The sequence below is a fragment of the Leuresthes tenuis genome, unplaced genomic scaffold (genome assembly GCF_036924035.1).
Source record: "Leuresthes tenuis unplaced genomic scaffold, fLeuTen1.0.hap1 SCAF_5, whole genome shotgun sequence".
Classification (NCBI taxonomy): domain Eukaryota; kingdom Metazoa; phylum Chordata; class Actinopteri; order Atheriniformes; family Atherinopsidae; genus Leuresthes; species Leuresthes tenuis.
Genome location: NW_027325359.1, coordinates 17,626,306 through 17,642,452, shown reverse-complemented (window position 1 = coordinate 17,642,452; position 16,147 = coordinate 17,626,306). Strand labels below are relative to the sequence as shown.

Here is a 16,147-nt window from a genome sequence, read left to right as displayed (position 1 = left end):
TTGGTCTGGCAGCTGACGGGACAACACAGCGTTCAGTGTTGTTAGAAGACACAGCAGAGATGTCAAGTAGGTAGGTGTTGTGAGGCATTAGGAATCTGTTTCTCTTGGAGGATCTGGAGGAAGGCTCTGATGTCCTAAATACACTCGCATTTCCTCCTCCCTCACTGTGCGTCTCACGGTAGTCAGAGCATGTCAGCTGCAAAATGCTGCGAACGTCCCCTCTCTTCTCCACCTTGTTCCAAATATGACTGAGGAGCTGGCAGGTTGTCATGGCAACCACTTCAGAGGCAGCGGGGCTCCGACTGGGAAGGGAACAGGCTTTATGGGTACTGAAAGCAAATCTCTGCAGCACAGATGAGTGCTGAACATGGCACAGTCGAACAAAAATAGATTATTTTTCTAGAATAAAATTATGGGTTTTTTTTAAGCATTAAAGCATATTAAAGCATTAAATTGTTTTAAAGGACACCCCTCTTTACTCACACAAACACATTTTCACCAAACTTGTGCTGACTTTGATGCTCGACTCTTCTTCTCCACTCGAATAAAACTCAAGTGGGTGCTCCTAACTCTTATCTGTCCGATTCTGTTGTTCCCATCTCAGCAGACAGTTAACAGTAAACAGCAGCAGGTCTGAAAGGAAGGCAGCGTGGGTGTAAAGGAATAGCCAATCATCAGTGGGTCTGTCACCCGTGAGCCGCAGAGATGAGGGAGCCTTCTGAGGTATTGTAGGTCTGTTGAAGAAACAAAAAGCTGTTTTATGTATACAGTAGCATGCAAGAAGGTCACATATTTCTTACTGTGCATTGCGAATGGAATAAAACATACGCGGTTTCCAAAAGACACATTTTTTGAGTGAACCGAAACACTGCAGAGCAAAGAAGTGCCCAAGACATGATGAATAACTATCAAACTGAGCACAAGAGCCATAACGTCATTACCACAGCGAGAGGCAGAACCGCCTGCAGAGAATGACCGACCGGTAAGCTGGGGTAAATATGTTGGATGGGAGGAGCTAAAGAACCACAGGAGACCGAAGAGGAACCATTTCCCATTGAGGATTTACAACTTTTTTTAAGGGTCATCGTCCTTCTGTGGAAGGCATCCTCTGATCTTCCCTCCAATGATAAAATGTTCCCCACCCCCGTGGTTGTGTTGTGGAGAAAAGATGCAAGCCCAAAGCATGAGAAGTTCACAATTAGAGAAGTGTTCCCTCCATGAAATTCTGCATATCAAACACAGACTCGCTCATTGCAGCCAACAAGTTTCATTTTAACATCTTCAGTTTATAGGAATGGTTTAAAAAACATACATTAGTTTTGGTTAAATGTCCGTTACATCCATCCATCCATTTTCTACACCCACTTAATCCAGTTCAGGGTTGTGAGGGGGCTGGAGCCTATCCCAGCTGCCATTGGGTGAGAGGCAGGGAACACCCTGTATGGATTGCCAGTCCATCACGGGGTAAACAGATAGAAACAAGACAAACAGCTATGCTGGCTCACACTCACCCAAAGGATCAGTTTAGAATCATCATTTAACCTTGCATGCAAGATTTTGGATGGTGGGAGGTGCCCAACACAGCAAGGCCCCAACTGAGATCTGTCTTTTTCTGTTAAAATTTTATGTGCTGAATTTTATTTTGAAGAAGGAAAGTTTTTTTTTCTACTGAAACTCCTTAATATCAATGGATCATTTTTTATTTAATTTTTTTTATGCATTTCATCTCCTCTCCATCTTTTCTTCCATCTTATCTATCTTATGTGTCATGACAGAAACTTGCTTATATCTATATTGAAATCATATCAACGATCCCTTTCTGCAACCGAACAAAGAATGCTGCTCTGTAAAGGTTTGATTATTATTTTTTTTTTGTTTTATGAAAAAAACAAAAATTACATTTTACATCTAGTAACATGATCTAACTCGTAACTTATTCAAATAGCAGCGGTACCAAAGTACGCTGTGCATTTCCACTGCAGTGTGCAGAGGAGAAACACAAATCTTTCCAAATATCTGATCAAAGACACTGTTGAGATGTTGCTTTCTTTTCAAGAAGAAGTCCTGAGTAGCATGTAGTAGTATGGATTAGAGCAGTATCTGAGTATATCTAAAATAAATAGTAATATGACACTTACACTTCAGTCTGTGAGAGGATCTGTCTTATCGGAGAGCTCTATCTACTGGCTGTGTGATGCACCTGCAGCTATAGAGAGCCAAAGGGAAACAGGCCATTTCTCAGTTGCTTTCCACACACAGCAAGTAACTGTGTCTCAGATCACGAGACCTGAATTTGCTTCTCTGTCCTCGTAAGTAAGACGTAAGTAAAAATAAAATATGCTAAGTAAAAATATGCTGCCTCAATAAATACTTTCTAATACTGCACACATGATGTGAAATAACAAGGAATGACAACCGGATTATTTGCCTAGATACCTGTTGGTTCAGCCAGATTCAGTTTACTGATAAGAGCACACATCATTTGAGCACATTGTAAACAAATATAATAATGGTCTTTCTGTAGTCCTCATGATAAACTGATCTTGGTGTCATGTATATACTTGTCATGTCATGTATATGTCATGTATATACTTCATGTATTTTCTCACAATATTAAAACACTTGCTGGCTTTCTCGAGATAACAAATGCAGCCCTAATGACAGTTATAGACTGTGCTTGTTTGAGTGTGGAACATGGACTTATAATTCATTGTATAATTCTCCTCATGATTAAGACAGTGTTGCAGTCCTTGACTGACTGTCAAATAATCAAGTAAAGGGGATAAATGTCGATATCAGTCAGAGTTGTCATCTGATCACACTCGTGCACACATTCAAAGCTCTGGGCCTAAGCAAGCACAGAACACTGGAACAAATGGAAAACAAACTGGGATAATGACTAAGAAAGGGTTGATATTATCACCAATGACTCTGGAACACTAAATTCTGGTGACTTTTGATTTTTCCACAACAGCATGGCACAACGACTGCACAGACCTGCATATCAGCATGGTGATCAATGTGCTTGACCTTTCCTCAAACATCTGAGCTAAGGCGGGACTTAGTTTTGGAACACTAGAGCATCGACTCATTACAACATACAGTATGGGCTGATGAATATGGTTAACAGTGCTGGCAATCTGTCTGAAGTTAATTTAACTATGGTAAGCTATATTTGACCAGAGATGGCTTTCAGGATAAGAACTACGGGGATTTGAGTGTAACTGGTTGATCAATGGCTCAGCAGGAAATTAATCTGCAGCTGTAAGACAATCAGTTAATTCAGTCATCTTTCCTGCAAGTCTTCTTCCAGTTTCTCTGCTGTGAACATAATTACCCTGTTTTAATAACGGATGTATATTACTCCTTGTAGAAAATGTCATTCTATAATCAATTTGATTTAAAAAATGTTTTTCTATAACAAAAATAATAACCCTTTGTCCCATTATTTTTGTAAAAGGCCGCTGCTTTTCTCAGTGTTACATCGTGTTGTAGATCGGGTGATTACCATGGACATATTAGAACTGGCTTTGTATTAAAATGAATAGTTGCAATATTCGTGATAGTTTAGTGCTTTGTTGATATCTGGGCTCAGCAGGTGTATTTGTCTGACAAATAAAGAAAATTTATTCATATCTGTCCGTTAAACATTCTGAGTTGTTAGCGCTTCATGAATAAGAGCTCCAGAAACTATTAACATAACCACTTCCGCGTGTGAGAGAGGGGTTTTGATTTTCCCGAGTTGTGATTGGTTGGTAAACGTCGAAGATTTTATTTGCTTACTTTTCATTGGTTAATTAAGGCAGAGTGACACTGTGAACGGGCCAATGGCAGGATGCCACACTGTGGTTAGGAGAGGTCCCTCTGCTTGTGAACGTCTTCAACGCCTCCATCTCTTTCTCTTTCTCTATCGTCTCGTCCGCGTCGGCCCTATTCGGCTATCTTGCAGTTTTGGCGTTGACGTCGCTGAAGAGCTGAAGAAGGGTCAGCTAGGGACCCCATTTGCAATTCACGCTTTTTTTTTTAAACAAAAGTAAAGAGACTTGTAGCAAGTGCAGTGTATGCGATGTTGAGATTGATCTTTTTGGCCGCTGTCGCCGGGTTTACTCTGGCCAGTGATGTGCTTGAGTTCACGGATGACGATTTTGAAAGCAGGATCGGTGACCATGAACTCATTCTTTTGGAATTTTTTGCGCCTTGGTGAGTGACTTCATGTTTTCTTCACAGTCTCTGAGCAGTGGCATTTGTTAGCAAACGTAGAAAACGCTATCGCTAGCTTACTTGCTTCTTGGCGGAGTGACGCTCGCTTGCAGAAATGGTTATGCTGTGAATGTATCCCAGTTTAAGAAAAAAACAGCAACACCACTATGTATTTTGTACAATTCATATTTCTGTTTGTCGTTAACATGAACAAAGTTTATAGTGTAATTTTCCATCTTATTGGCTTTGGACCAAATGTTAGCATGTTCGTTAGAGGCAGAAAGACGAAAGCTAACTTGTTGTATTCGCATCAGAACCGGTGTTTCAAAAACTGTGATGGTTTAATTGTACATGTATGTTTAAAGATTAAAACTATTTCAATTACAAGGTGTGTATTAAATGTCAATATCGTTTTCTGCGAAAGCTACCTGCGAATGAGGCTATGAGGAAGTTAGGGGGTGTGTCCTTTCATTGTTGTAATCATCCGATTGGTTAGTGAAGTTTTGGTGTCCAACTCTGATTGGTTCAAAAGAAGTGTGACGCGCTACCAAACTTGAATTCCGTATATAAAATTTAAACTTGTAGAGCCTAAAAGTTAAACACTTAAGACAAATTTTTTAACTTTTTTTTTCCTGGTGGGATTTCAAATATTTGCAGATTTTAGTTAATCAGAGGAGTTTGTTGATTAACTGTGATTAGATCGGCATAGAGTAATGTATTTATTTAGTTAGTTAAATTTGACTTATTTTTAGTCCAGTGAATTTCTCTCTTTCTTATTCGTTAAACTTTTCATGTATTGAATGACATCAAAGGTATCAGATTCCATGCAGTAAAGTTAGTAGATCTCCCCGGAGGCTCTTCACGAGCTTCATCCTGATGTGTAACTTTCTCTGCTGTTTGACTGATCCATATCCGTTATCCTTTAGGTGTGGTCATTGTAAACGGCTAGCACCTGAGTACGAGGCAGCAGCCACACGCCTGAAAGGCATTGTCCCAATAGCCAAGGTATTGCATAATATACTCTACTTTGGTGATGTTTTTTGCACTCTGACCTGTAGCACTTTAGAAAGTAAATTATTTCTCTTTCTCTTAGGTTGACTGCACAGCCAACAGTAACACATGCAGCAAATATGGAGTCAGTGGCTACCCAACCCTGAAGATCTTCAGGGACGGAGAGGATTCAGGTCCATATGATGGTCCCAGAACTGCAGGTATTCGATTCCTGTCAGATATCGTGAATCTTCACAAAGATAATTTCACATATTTCTTGGACTGTATGGGGATCCTTATGATTCTGTAACCCCTCTAACTTTATTTTTTTGTTGTTGTTGGTCTGTGAAGATGGGATTGTCAGTTTTCTGAAGAAGCAGGCTGGCCCAGCTTCTGTGGAGCTCAAAGCTGATGCAGACTTGGAAAAGTTTCTTTCAGATCAAGATGCAAGTGTTATTGGTGAGTAAACTTCCTCATTTCGGTGAATGCCTCCTCCGGCAGTCGGTTTCATTGTTTCCGAGCTATTAATGTTGGTGATTGTAAATAAAATCTGGTCACAGTTGAAGGGCGAAAATTTACCGCAAAATATAATCGCACTTGACAGTCACAGTCACAGAAACACTTCTGGGATGTAGTTCTTTGTGAGCAGAGTTGGTGAGAACTGAACCCTTATCTGAATGTCTTTTCCAGGGTTCTTTGCTGATGACAAGAGCACAGCACAGGCTGCATTCCTGAAGGCAGCCAGCACCTTGAGGGACAACTATCGCTTTGCCCACACCAACTCTGAGGCCCTTCTGAAGAAACACGACGTTGATGGAGAGTGAGTAGATCTCTGTCTTGAATAGTCTATAACTAACAGCTGCATGATGTCATCAGTGTAGCTGCTGTTGTGCAGCAAGATTGCGGTGATATGTTTTTATATATATATATATATATATATTTTTTTTTTGCAGGGGAGTCATCCTGTTCCGCCCACCACGTCTCAACAACAAGTTCGAAGACAGCTCAGTGAAATTTAGCGAAGATAAATTCACCCACAACAAAATCAAGGGCTTCATCCAAGACAACATGTGAGTGTTCCAAATCCTGTCCTCAGTGTGCATAGTTGTGCACTAATTAGACGGCAGAAACAATAGTTGATTTTATTTCTGGGCACTGTATATCTGTATGAATGATGTTCTTGGCAGTGGTAAGACTCTCTGTCTCTCTCACGCACTGTAATGGTGTATATTTGCACACATGGCTCAGTGCCAACAGGACATTTTAAGTGTCCTCTCTGCAAACAGTCTTTCCATATCCAGTTAACATGGTAAGGGGAACAGCCAAGTGGGCTAATGTTTTGTATTTGGTCCTGCTGAAGAAAAATATTAAATAATAAACTTGTGTAACTGCATTTTGAAGCTAACTAGATAATTTCTTGTCATTATGAAGTGGGTGGGGAGTAAATAAGGTACTGGATGTCAGGAAGAGGCCATTAGATAACCCAAGAGATCAGGCAATAAAAACAAATTCTGTGCAGATGAGACCTTAAAGAATGTGTGTAACTCCACCTAAGTAATACCATGGAGAAAACTGTAGACTGCTTGTGGTTTAGCAGTGCTTCCCACCAACTGTAATATGACAAGAGGAGCCTTCTGTATACCGTTATCCTCATAGTCGAAGATAACCGTTTTGCTTGTACGAATACATCCGAGTGTAGTGATCAGACGCTTGAGTGTTTCTTTGTAATCTGATTCAGTGTTCCTTTTATCTCCAACTCAGCTTTGGAATCTGTCCCCACATGACAGACGACAACAAAGACCAGTTGAGGGGGAAAGACCTGCTGGTGGCTTATTACGATGTTGACTACGACAAAAACCCCAAAGGGTCCAACTACTGGAGAAACAGGTTGGTGTTTCTTAAAGCCTTCCCTGGGGACTGCACTTTGCTCAGCATTAGGCTGTAACTATTGACTCTTCTAGTGTTTATCTCAAATCTCATCAGTTGCTGTGCAGCACTTTTTTTTTTTTTTTTTTTTCTTGTGTGGAGCTGTGAACCACACTCTAAGAAACTGTGTGAAGGCAACACCTGCTTTCTCATGGTATTGTCTTCGTTTTTGACTGAATGAATCAAATGAACATCTTTCAGGGTGATGAAGGTGGCAACAAGCTTCCTGGAACAGGGAAAGAAGCTGAACTTTGCTGTGGCCAACAAGAACACGTTCAGCCATGAGGTGTCCGAGTTCGGCCTTGACAGCTCAGGAGAACTGCCTGTGGTGGCCATCCGCACCGCCAAGGGAGACAAATACGCCATGACTGAGGAGTTCTCGTAAGTTAAGACCAGTGGACACAAAGTTGCACTTCAAGCACCAAAACTCTTGGCTCGCAACATACAGATAATAAGTCATTAAGAACAACACCCTCCCAATTCAGCTGACTGTGAAAGAAAGCTGGTTGCTTTATATGGGAGGTGCCATTGTGTAACGAGGTAAACGCCACTTCACCTGGGAAGGAAGTGTTGGTCTAATGCATATTTGGGGTAGTTTAAAGTTTAAACGCATGAAGTTCACTGGTTTTGTCAACCCACTGCAGGAAAGTGCTTAAATATTCTGTAAGTGGTCGTCGGTGGTAACAGTTTTGTCATGCTTTCATGTTTGCGAATCTTGGGGGGTGCAAAAAGATGAAAGAAAACTAATCTACAAGAAGTGGTCATATTGTACAGCTTAGACATTAGATGATTAGAGTCTAATGATTAGAGTCTTGATCGTCTCCAAGTAAGACATAAACCTGTTTTGCTGTGCAGCCCAGCTGACTTTTATCTCGTGTTCTCCCAACAGTCGAGATGGAAAAGCTCTGGAGCGTTTCCTGCAGAACTACTTTGATGGCAAATTGAAGCGCTACCTCAAATCAGAACCCATCCCAGAGAACAACGATGGACCTGTTAAGGTGAGATGAATCTCAATTCCTTCATAAACCTGGTTAAGACTACTTGTTGTTGTTGTGGTTTTTTTTCTTATTATTTTTAAGAATTGAGGACACGAGCACAACAACTTGTGCACAAATTGTTCTTTATTTGTTCCCACTTCCTCCCTTTGTGGAGCTCAGTGGCTTCAGTTTGTTTAACACTTTGTGTAAATAGACGTGGGTGATTTATTGAGTGCTTCAAGCAGCTCTTTCCGACACAGCGATGCACACTCGCCCCTCTCTAAGGGCTCTAACTCCCTCCCTGCCAGGCTTCGCCACTTTAAGCTCAGCTCGACCACAGTGACTCGCTGAGATTTTGCTTCACAACATCTGCATGGAGGGAGTACAAGTTGTTAAAGGATTTTCTATTGATAAACCCAGAGAGGGGTTTGTAGCATTTGCTCTCCTTTTAAGCATTGCGCTCTTCCCGTAGTCTCTGGATCGCCAAGTGGTCTCTGCTTTATGTGGCTTGTGAGTTGGTCATCGATCCTTTTCGTTTAGGTTTTCTTTTCCAGTATGATTTAAAGTTTGAGGTAATTCAGTGTTAAATGATGTCTCCAGAGTTTAGAAGCAATGTTTTGGTTTGATTATGGTTCCAGGATTTGCAGAATAATTGTGCTATATTTAAAGGGGAAGTTCGTGTTTGTTTTTTTTAAACCTAGACCTTATTTCTGGAGTGAACAGGGCCTAGACAATACAGCCTCTAAATAAGGCATTATCTGTCTTTATTTCACCAATACTTTCAGATGAATTAATGAATGAATGCGTACTATTGCACTGTTAGCTCATGCCCCATTCACTCCCGTTATATGGATATACGCGCATCTCGAGACTTTCACTAAGCTGTTATTGGTGAGTAGATGAATGTATTTTATGCCAGAAATAAGGTTCAGGTTTAAAAAAAACAAAACAAAAAGGAACTTTAACTAAAATTAAGCTGCCCTGTTCTCAACCCATTTTGCCTCTTAGCTAAAGTGAGATTTTGTTCTTTTTACAGTAGTTTCATTCAGTAGAGTTGTGCTGACTTAGTAACAACAACACAACCATTTCCACAACATGAGGTTTGGATCAACTGAATACTCTTAGTCGGGCAAACAAAATGCTCTGCTTCTGAAATGCTGCCAGGGTGGTCCGGAACAAACGCAACGCTGCTGTGGTCCTGTTCTTGGTGGCATTTCTGGTTAATGGGATTTAAGTGGTGAGACCGTAACATGTCTGGTACGTCTTCAGGTTCTGGTGGCTGAGAACTTCGACTCCATCGTCAACGACGACAGCAAAGACGTGCTGATTGAATTCTACGCACCTTGGTGTGGACACTGCAAGAGCCTGGAGCCCAAATACAACGAGCTGGGGGAGAAGGTAGGGACAGAAATCCCGACGGGCTGTTCAGAATCTCCCCAAATGAGGAACTCTCCTGAATCGCAGCGTCATTTTATTACCTTGCACAAAGGTTGGCTTTTTTAAATCAACCTTCTTGCGCTGAAACGGGTTGTTTCCTGCCTCAACAGCTGGCTGATGATCCCAATGTTGTTATTGCCAAGATGGATGCCACAGCCAATGATGTGCCATCTCCGTATGAAGTCAGCGGGTGAGTCATGAATCACAGAATGGTTGTTGCTAAGGTCTCTGGTGTCAAAATGAAGACACATTTTGCAGTTGAACCTAAATTTATGCCTCGGCACAACAGTCTGAAGGTTACGTTTTGATGCATTGATGGAAAGATGTTTGTTTTTTCATTTTAAGGGGTAATTTTTAGCCTTTTTACCGTCATTTGATAAAGATTGTCTGACAGTACAACATGACCCTCCACTGAGGTAAATTCTTTCCTGTCCTCAACCTTTGCCTTTCCAGTTTCCCCACAATCTACTTTTCTCCAGCTGGACGTAAGATGAGCCCAAAGAAATATGAGGTGAGTTTCGGCTCTTGTTGACACCACCAGACTGACCCTATGTCCGCACTCTGCTGATGACCCCGTCCTGCGGTTTTCATTGCAGGGAGGTCGTGAGGTGAGCGACTTCATCTCTTACCTGAAGAGGGAAGCCTCCAACTCGTTGGTGATGCAGGAGGAGTCCAAGAAGAAGAAGAAGAAGAAGGAGGATTTGTAGATGGAGCTATAAAAGCTCCAAACAGGAACTCGACACCTCCCCCATACCAACAGGAGGAGGAGGAGGATTGGGAAAGAGGAAGAACTAAATTATATTCCACGCTTAGTGAACTACAGAATGCTCTGAAGCCGAAGTCTAAAAGACGCGGCCTTCCCTTAGGTCCTCCGCTGCTCTGGGAATACTGTGGAGAGGTGGTGGCCAGGGTCTGCCCGATGTTTAAATACAAATTTTTAGGGAAGAGGGGACAACTTTTGAAAAATTGAGATTTCTATTTCCTCCGGTCTGTCTACTACACCTCAGACTGATGCACTTTGGTTTGACACCAGTTTCCGGTCATCTGTCAATTTATTTTTGTTTTGTTTTTGTCATCACAGGGGCAAATGTTTTTTTTTTTTTTTTTTGTTTTTTTCCGTTTTTTTTTTTTTTTTTTCTTGTTTTGTAACTGGTCTTTGTTTTTGTACATTTGGAAGGATTGTGAAAATAAAAAGGCCCACAAAACCAAAATGACCTGATTGATCTGATTTGTTTTATTCTTTCATGGCAGGTAAAATGTTTTTTTTTTTTTTTTTCTCATTGAGTGGGGCAGGGACTCATAAAAGAGAAGAGGATAAAAAAACAACTCCAATTTTCCTAGAGACCATCATGTGATGTCTGGACTCCAGCTAAGTTTAAAATCCAATGTTCCATTAATTCCGCCGTGAAACAGAAAATCTTAACATTAGAGGCTTGAACAGATGAATAATTGTCGTAATTTTTTTGAATTTTTTTTTAACTTCAAAAATGCTTAAACTGAGCAAATTGTTCCCATAACAATGGACAAAAATGGTTAACTTCATACAGTATGAAATGCATCAAATTAATTATGTCAGACTGATGTCATTTCAGATATGGGGCGGAAGATTTTGAGTGTGTTTCAGTTTTATTTATATAGCACCAAATTACAACAAATGTCATCACAAGACACTTAAATTATATAGTCCAATGAAATTCCAATTAATTAATTTCAAAACAATCCAATTCATTCATATATAGAGCCAATTCAAAAACAATATCCTAGCTAAGGAAACCAACAGATTGCACCGAAACTTGTCTTCAGTCCAATCTCCCACCCTGAGCGTGCTTGTGGTGACTGTGGAGAGAAACAACTCCCTTTTAACAGGAAGAAACTTCTGGCAGAACCAGACTCAGGAAGGGTGGTCATCCGCCTCAACCAGCTGGGGTTTGAAAAGACAGAAAAGAGGGGGGAAAAACACCGCAACACCATTCAAGAGATACCTGTTGGAACAGGGAAACGTTAAGAACCACAATAAGCGGTAAGGGCCGTGATTGGTCCGCTCAGAACGTAATTTCCGATAACTGAAGGCTCTGCCTCCCATTCTACTTTTAGAAACTGGGAGCGAATTGCTCTGTTGGGAAAATATGATTATGTGATAAGAATAAGAATATGTGGGATAGTCCAATAATAAAGAATTACAGTAGTCCAGTGGAAGCATGTATGAAGTAAAAATAATCAGTCCAAGCACAGAACCCTGAGGAACTCCATGACTTACTCTGTGTGTGAGGAAGATTCTTCATTTACAAGAACAAACTGGAATCTATCAGATAAATATGACTTAAACCAGCCCAATGCAGTTCCTTTAATTCCAATAACATGTTCAAGTCTCTGTAACAAAATGCTGTGATTGATCATATCAAATGCAGCACTGAGATCCAACAGGACAAGCACAGACACAAGTCCGCTATCAGAGGCTAAGAGGGGATCATTGGTAACTTTCACCAGTGCTGTTTCTGTGCTATGATGCACTCTGAATCCTGACTGAAACTCCTCAGACAGATTATTTCTATGTAAACGATCATAAAGTTGAGCTGCAACTATTTTTTCAAGAATTTTCTACAAAAAAAGGGAGATTGTACATATGTCGATAATTAGCCAACACGCAATAAGTAGGTTTTTTAAGTATAGGTTTAATTACAGCAACCTTAAAAGTTTGAGGTACATATCCTGTCAACAAAGACAGATTGATCAAATCCAATATGGAAGTGTCAATTATGGGGAAAACTTCCTTGAACCGTCTGGTTGGCACTGGGTCTAAGGTACAAGTTGATGGTTTAGAAGAGACTATTTCTGTTGTTAGCTCAGAGAGATCAACTGGACATAGGCTGTCTAAATACAAATCAGGTTCTAAAGATACTTCTAAATCTGCTGCACTTGATGATACATCCGTGATAATAGTGGGAAGGATTCCATCAAACTAAGAACCCTTAAGCTGAAGTTTGTTTAGAAATGACAGTTTCGATGATGTAGATATTTATGTTCGATGATGGAACAACTGTTTTGCATAATAGCGCAACCAACCTTTAGGGGGCGACTCTGCTGTTCTCTAGCCAAAATTAAACGAAGAAGAGAAGGAGCCAATCAGGTGTAGTTTAGAGGGAATTTGCCCAGACGTGTTCAGCTTCCACACGTGCAGCTGAAGGTATGTCCAATTTTTGTAGTGTTCTAATGTGAAATCTTTGTTGTTGTCATTCCATATTAACACGCACATATTTTGACATTATCTCGTCAGATATTCTTACCTGCGACACAACGCTTTGCCTTTTTTTTTAAACATGTTTTTCTTAAGCTAGCAACGTGTCGCGTGTTTTTTTCGCTTTGTTGTGCCAAACTGTTTAAATATTTAACATTTACAGTAAACTTTGGCTACAAATAATATCAAGCGTTATATAAATTACCGACTTACTTTATTTCCCCGTAAACGTTGGAGTCACTTAGGACTGGAGGTTCAGCTCGTCATTCGCGTTGCTGTCGCCTTCACTGAAAGCCACGGCCTGTTCAGATGATGCCGGCTTTAGAGTCAGACGTTTCTATGAGTTGTTTGCATATTGTATATTAAATTACCACTAGAGCCTATTGCTAGTATAAACAAAGCAGATAGAAGTAAAAAAAAAAAAGTGATCAATGAAACATGAAACTGGAGGGATTTTAAACGGAGGTTTGCCACAAAGATCCTGTGGTGCACTGTCATGGTGTCGGTCACCTGCCCCATAAAGTGAGAGTTATGTCTCAGTCTTAATTTGATCAGTTGCATCATATTTATTTGGATTGTGTTTGTTTGTTTCCATTAAAGGTGCTGTTGTTCCAGCTGTAGTTTTGCTTAGTTTTTTTTTCCTCGCATTGCGCTAAAAAGCAAGTTTAGCAGCAATCTCGGTGACTAAAAGCAGAACGTTTCCTTTTCTTTCAAAGTGAGTGTGTGAATATTAACAGTAAGTATTCTGCATTTTGGATTTGTTTCCTCAGATATGATCACAAGGCCAATTCCAATGCCTAATGATGGCAGAGCTGTCGAAAAGGAATAAAAAAGCCTCCTCACGGGGGCTTCTGGGGAACTACAGATATCTGTGCAAGAAAGCTATGCTGATTACTGCCATGGAGAACGCAAGAGCCAGGAAGAGGCACCATCATAATACAAACTTCAACAAAAAGATGGGAAGAATAGACACCCCCCATGACCCACTGGATACAAATAAAGCAACAAAGAGGGCAAAATTGAATGATACGGAGCTGCAAAATCAAAGCACTTTAAACTCCATAAGCGTTGATGCAATGAAACATGAACCCTCTGCATCGTTACCTGACCACTACAGTTCAATGACAGCCCTGAAAGACAGCTGGGAGGTGGACAGTGGTTTCTGCTCTGAAGCCAGTCCTCCAGCCAGCGGTCGGAGCTCACCGTGCCTCGGCTCGAGCCCGACCCTGGTGGTGGCGTTGGACTGTGAAATGGTGGGGACGGGGCCCGGCGCACGCTGCAGCGAGCTGGCCCGCTGCAGCATCCTGGACTATCACGGAAACATCTTGTATGATAAATACATCAGACCGTGCCAGCCCGTCACCGACTTCAGGACTCGCTGGAGCGGCATCCAAAGGCATCATCTCCACAACGCCACGCCCTTCGTTCAGGCCAGAGAAGAGGTGAGGCCTGCTTCAGCAGCTGGGTGTCTGGTTTCGTCATAATCTTGTCCCATCTCATTCTTCTTTACAGTCACTGGACATGTTTAAACAATGATTAGAAATGCTTGAACTTGGATGACATAACAGAAACATAAATTAAATTTGCTTCCTTAGTTTCCAGGTTGCTGTTGGTGTAAAACTAGTTGGCAAAGTAAAGAAATAGAAATGAATTTCTATGGCTTTGCTGGACAAAAGTTGTCACTTGGCTGCATATTTAGCTCACTGAGTTTGGAGCCTACCTTCTGTTAGAGGTCCCAATAAACACACGTACACAGAAATCTAGCGCTTAACAGAAGAAATATCCTACATGATGCCCGATGGATAATATCCTGTCTTTTGCACTTGCTCGGCTTCTCTCCTGCAGATCGTCAGAATACTTGAAGGCAAGGTGGTCGTGGGCCACTCCATCTACAATGACTTTGAGGTGCTGGACATGGTCCATCCAGGTCACATGGTCCGGGACACAAGTACAACACGTCTCCTCAGCCGGTTGGCGGGTTTCCCTCGCGAACGCTGCCTCTCCCTCAAAATCTTAGCCAGTAAGCTGCTGAACAGGAAAATACAAGTGAGTGTAATTGGCATGTTTGTACCTCTTTGACTCTTTTTGGAAGTGAAAATAACGATGGACTACTTTCACGAAACATGTCTGAGAACTGATACAATATTCAATATGTCCCTCCCCCCCCCAATTATTTTGTTGTCCTCCTCTGCTTTCTGACAGTAGTGACTTAAGGTTTTGCATGTTTCTCTGCCCAGGCTGGAAGGAGAGGTCACTCGTCAGTGGAGGACGCTCAGGCTGCCCTAGATCTCTACAAGCTGGTGGAGGGTGAGTGGGAGCAGGACGTGCAGAGCAAGCTGAGAGACGACGACGACGATCCACACGAGCCGAGCTTTGCCTCGTCAAACCACTACATGCAGGACGAGTACTGGCCTGATGACGTCATAGCAGACGGTCAATGAGGGAAATATTTAAGACCGTTTACGGGGGAAATGCCTTAAGGCCTCAATGCATGATGACGCACAGACATAAGAGCAGGGTTAGATATTTATAAGTAATGTGAGTGGAAAAACTTTGGATAGAAGAAGAAAGCTGATCTGAAAGGGCGTAGGAGTAAATTCAACGTGTGAATAAAAACACTTTAACTTATTACTGTTAACCATGTTAAATGCTATCAAGAGTTGTTTCAGCATCTTTTTTTGCTGTAATGAAAGATATGTCTGCAGTGGCATTCATGATCAAGTTACGATGTTCCAAACTTGATTGTTTATGGAGTGACGAGTTGGTGCTGTTACAGTGGGGGCTAAATGATTTATGATTTGCAGAGTTTGCAGTTCTCTAACCCTGTCTGTGTAACTAAGTATTACTCTAAAGAGGAATATTCCAACATATACAATAGGCCTTGATGCTGTCATTTTTAAATTACAACTACAGGCATGTCTTAAAGCAGCAGCTGCTTTTAAGACAGTCACTGTATTAGAAACGAAAAACATTTGAGAAATTACTGGGGCAACGTTTGATTCTGCGGCGTTGAACTTTTTATATGTTAATGAAGGTCCATTATTCCAAGCCTTTAAACACAATTGTGATTAAGCCTGTCAGGTCCATGTAACTCTCTCTTGTCTTTGGCAGTGCACCAGACTTTTAAATCTGGTCTCTGATGACATTCCTGCATTGTTGAACCAAGAGTAAATAGAGAGGATAGACCTAACTATGTAACAACAGTTTGTGTTTTAACTCACTGCCAGAAGAGGGGGACAAAAGTTCTTGAAATGTTGGAATCTCTTCCCTGCATATGTGGCCTCAAATGTTTCTAATGTCACGACAGTTGTGTGTTCAGATTTGACGCAGTGTTTCACTACCTCTGAATGTAAGCTGCTCTTCAGTTTCTAAATAAAAAAAG

General features: G+C 41.2%; 2 protein-coding genes across 2 annotated transcripts; both read left to right on the top strand.

Moving 5' to 3' along the window:
* Positions 1-3,885: 3,885 nt before the first annotated feature.
* pdia3 (protein disulfide isomerase family A, member 3) lies at positions 3,886-10,744 on the top strand. The gene is made up of 13 exons (XM_072386339.1): positions 3,886-4,200; positions 5,127-5,205; positions 5,294-5,411; positions 5,542-5,649; positions 5,881-6,010; positions 6,144-6,260; positions 6,952-7,077; positions 7,318-7,497; positions 8,006-8,114; positions 9,363-9,491; positions 9,641-9,720; positions 9,984-10,041; positions 10,127-10,744. Exons 1-13 carry the CDS (start codon positions 4,067-4,069, stop codon positions 10,235-10,237), a joined length of 1,479 nt encoding a protein of 492 aa, XP_072242440.1. The 5' UTR covers positions 3,886-4,066; the 3' UTR covers positions 10,238-10,744.
* A 1,903-nt stretch (positions 10,745-12,647) lies between these two features.
* On the top strand, positions 12,648-16,147 carry isg20 (interferon stimulated exonuclease gene). Its single transcript, XM_072386338.1, has 4 exons — positions 12,648-12,714; positions 13,536-14,207; positions 14,611-14,811; positions 15,003-16,147. The coding sequence occupies exons 2-4, from the start codon at positions 13,566-13,568 to the stop codon at positions 15,204-15,206; spliced, it is 1,047 nt and encodes a 348-aa protein (XP_072242439.1). The 5' UTR covers positions 12,648-12,714; positions 13,536-13,565; the 3' UTR covers positions 15,207-16,147.

Excerpts from the sequence above, each read along its gene's own strand:
- pdia3 (XM_072386339.1), top strand. The coding sequence starts at position 4,067 with ATGTTGAGATTGATCTTTTTGGCCGCTGTCGCCGGGTTTACTCTGGCC. Across the intron at positions 5,412-5,541 it reads TGATGGTCCCAGAACTGCAG|ATGGGATTGTCAGTTTTCTG; the intron begins GTATTCGATTCC and ends TGGTCTGTGAAG. Across the intron at positions 9,492-9,640 it reads ACAACGAGCTGGGGGAGAAG|CTGGCTGATGATCCCAATGT; the intron begins GTAGGGACAGAA and ends CTGCCTCAACAG.
- isg20 (XM_072386338.1), top strand. The coding sequence starts at position 13,566 with ATGATGGCAGAGCTGTCGAAAAGGAATAAAAAAGCCTCCTCACGGGGG. Across the intron at positions 14,208-14,610 it reads TCGTTCAGGCCAGAGAAGAG|ATCGTCAGAATACTTGAAGG; the intron begins GTGAGGCCTGCT and ends TCTCTCCTGCAG. Across the intron at positions 14,812-15,002 it reads TGCTGAACAGGAAAATACAA|GCTGGAAGGAGAGGTCACTC; the intron begins GTGAGTGTAATT and ends TTCTCTGCCCAG.